The following is a 3072-nucleotide window of genomic DNA, read 5'->3' as shown; positions in this document are numbered from 1 at the left end:
ATGACCCAACATATCTCTTTCTATCATGTGGAAGTAACGATATAAGATTTACATAAGGTGTCACAACATTTTTGAAGAAATGAAACTAGGGGTTTCAAATCCATCCTAGCATAAATTTCCAAGAAATCTATATTCTATACCGTCAAGGGCGAGTTTTAGACGTTTTCACCTGCCAGTAGAAGTAAAAATGAAAGCTCGGGAACACCACGCCACACGCCAGAAAGTGTTGTTAAAACACGCGGCGCAGAAACATGGAAAGGGTTCAAACTAATAAGCCCAAACATCAAACAAATCAAACTAGCAAAACCCACAGTAAACAGATAACATTAATCTTATCATTAACACAAAAGATTATACACCAATTTAATAGAGTATACAACAAAAGGCATCATAAAGAACCTAACTTTATTCCAACTTATACACTACAATTCAAACATCAGCAGAACAAAAAGTCACAGTACTGATACATGTACCATAAACCATTATAAATATAACTATATATATATATATATATACCTTCAAGTGCCTACAAGTTCCAATCCATCGAACCCGTTCCAAGTATATCCTGCAAGCAAAAATCATCGTCAATAATCGAACCTAACCCATCAAACATCATCCCGTTATCAACCCAATCCACATTGTCTACAATTGTTGGCGGCTGCTGCTGCGGCGGTGGCATCACCGCTTTTGTCTTCCCACCGTCCTCCACCACCACGTCAGCAGCCACCGGCATTGCGGGCATGTGTCCTTCGAACAACGCGATATGCCCAAACAACTTATCCTTCCTCGAAAAACTCGTTCCACACGAACACTTCCATTTCGTCTCCCCACAATGCTTCAAATGACTCTTCAAATCCGCCAAAACCGAAAAATTCTTCTTGTGACAACGATTACACGAATACATTTTCGGACAATGACTACGCTTAAAATGATTCTTAACACAAATCACACTCTTCAACGGCCTAAACTTCTTATGCAACTTATTCCTACTACACCCCGCAAACGGACACGAAAACCGCCTCGTTTTCGCTCCGTTCGACTCCGAAGAATCGATAACCGATTTCTCCGGTTTTGATAACGCCTCAAGCGTCTTAAACCGGTTACCGTGTGCTCGCATATGCATTCGCAAATTCGCATCTCGTTTGAAACCCTTACCACAAAACTCACAGAAATGTAAGTGTTCGGCTAGTAATTCAACGGCATCAAGCTCCACAATATCCAGATGATCATCTTGTTCAGTTTGTTGTTCGATTTGTTGTTCAGTTTGTTGTTCAATTTGTTGTTCAATTGCCTCTGTTTTCGGAAACTGAAACCCTAGGTCAACGTTATGAAACCCTAGGTCAGTGAAAGGGGTGGAATTGGTGAGATTGAGATCCGATTGGGTTGAGTTTGTGGTAGCGGAGATTAGGGCGGTGGCGTTGACGATGGCGCCGGTGATGGCGGCGGTGATCTCGGAGGAGATGGTAGACATCTGAGCGGTGGAGATGAGGGTGTTGGTGGTGAGGGAAGTGGAGAGGATGTGGCGAATGGTGGAGAGGCGTGAGTGGAGGTTGGAGAGGTTGTGGAGGGGGAGGTGGCGGTCGTCGGGTTCGGGGTCAACGGCGGTGGTAGCGGCAGTAGAAAGATCCATGGGGACGGTGGCGATTAGTGAATCGCGGCGGTGCCGGTGGGTCAGTTGATGGAGTTTACTTTTCTCGATGGATACAAATAATGGTGAATGGTTAGATTAGATTCATGATTAAGAAGAAAATGTCAAACCTTGAGGACATGTTAGATTATTAGATTCATAAATAATTAAAGATTCTTTTTTAATGGTCAACGAATTCTTCAAATGGGATATTGATGAAATTCACTACATCGGGATACACTCGCGTTCAAATCGGTGAAAACCCGGCCGAAGCCCATGAACAATCGTCCGAAGGCATGATAGTGCGGTGAGGTAAAACTCGTTCAGTTCAAGGATTGAACTAGCGATCTCCACTTATTCGCCTGGTCTCCCATCATCACCCCTCGTAGAAAATAACGAGAGAGCAGGAATCGAACCTAAGTCCCTTAGAACATCAAATCTCTCTCTTACCACTCCACTACCACCTCATTGGCTATAATTAAAGCCAATGATCCGCAGACCAATTGGTTTGGGAGGGTGGGGGGGGGGGGGGGAGGTTTACCCACTTATGTGGGGTTCTTGCTCAGGAGATTTCAGGATCGAATCTTGCGGGGTGAAATGTGGCACCAGTTTAAACTGGCAATAATATGCCAACCGCGGAATTCCTATTCATGACGACCTGGGTGTTCAAAGGCCTTATCGGGTGATCTAACCGTAAAAAAAAAAAAAAAAAAAAAAAAAAAAAAAAAAAGGAGATTAGACTCATAAATAATGAAAGATCCATCATTAATATTTTTAAGAAGAAAATGTCAAACGTTGAGGGCATGTTAAGATTAGATTAGATTCATAAATAATTAAAGATTCATCATTAATATTTAGTAAACTTTTTTTTTACGAAAAAAATATATTTCATCACCAAAAAATTGTACAAATAATATTTAGTAAACTAGTAGGGTTAAACCGCCGATGATCCATTGTCTAGTATTGTCTAACTATATGGTGTCTTTCATTATAAATGTGAGATTGTTTTTTGTTTTTTTTTTTTAATTTTAAGGCAAACAAACTTTTATTAATATTCTACGGGTCAACAAAAGTTAACCCGGCATGAATATACATACACCAAGAACCAAAAGCGCACTTCAACTTTATACCCCATGCTAGATAGCTCAAAATTACACCAATTCTTTCAAAATATTCGATACATTTTGCCCTAGTTTTAATTCAAAGATACCCATACATTTGAATGTCTTCCTTTATCTTTACCATGTTTGCCTATTTGTTATTAAACACGACATCATTTATGTTCCTTCATAACACTCAAGCCGCAATCTGAATCAAGGAAAGAATCATCTTTTTCCATTTTGCAGAGCCGCGACATCGAGTATGCATATTAAACAGGTCTTTTAGTTCCAGAACAAATAAGGATCCAATCTTACACCACCTTGCAATAAACTCCCAAACCTATT

The 3072-nt window shown here is 40.4% G+C and overlaps 1 protein-coding gene across 1 annotated transcript; it reads right to left on the bottom strand.

Moving 5' to 3' along the window:
• Positions 1–321: 321 nt before the first annotated feature.
• Positions 322–1746, bottom strand: LOC110928549 (protein SENSITIVE TO PROTON RHIZOTOXICITY 1). Its single transcript, XM_022171559.2, has one exon. It carries the CDS (start codon positions 1628–1630, stop codon positions 527–529), a length of 1104 nt encoding a protein of 367 aa, XP_022027251.1. The 5' UTR covers positions 1631–1746; the 3' UTR covers positions 322–526.
• Between the last annotated feature and the right edge of the window lie 1326 nt (positions 1747–3072).

This window comes from Helianthus annuus, chromosome 3 (genome assembly GCF_002127325.2).
Source record: "Helianthus annuus cultivar XRQ/B chromosome 3, HanXRQr2.0-SUNRISE, whole genome shotgun sequence".
Classification (NCBI taxonomy): Eukaryota; Viridiplantae; Streptophyta; class Magnoliopsida; order Asterales; family Asteraceae; genus Helianthus; species Helianthus annuus.
This window is presented reverse-complemented; position numbering and strand designations above follow the sequence as displayed.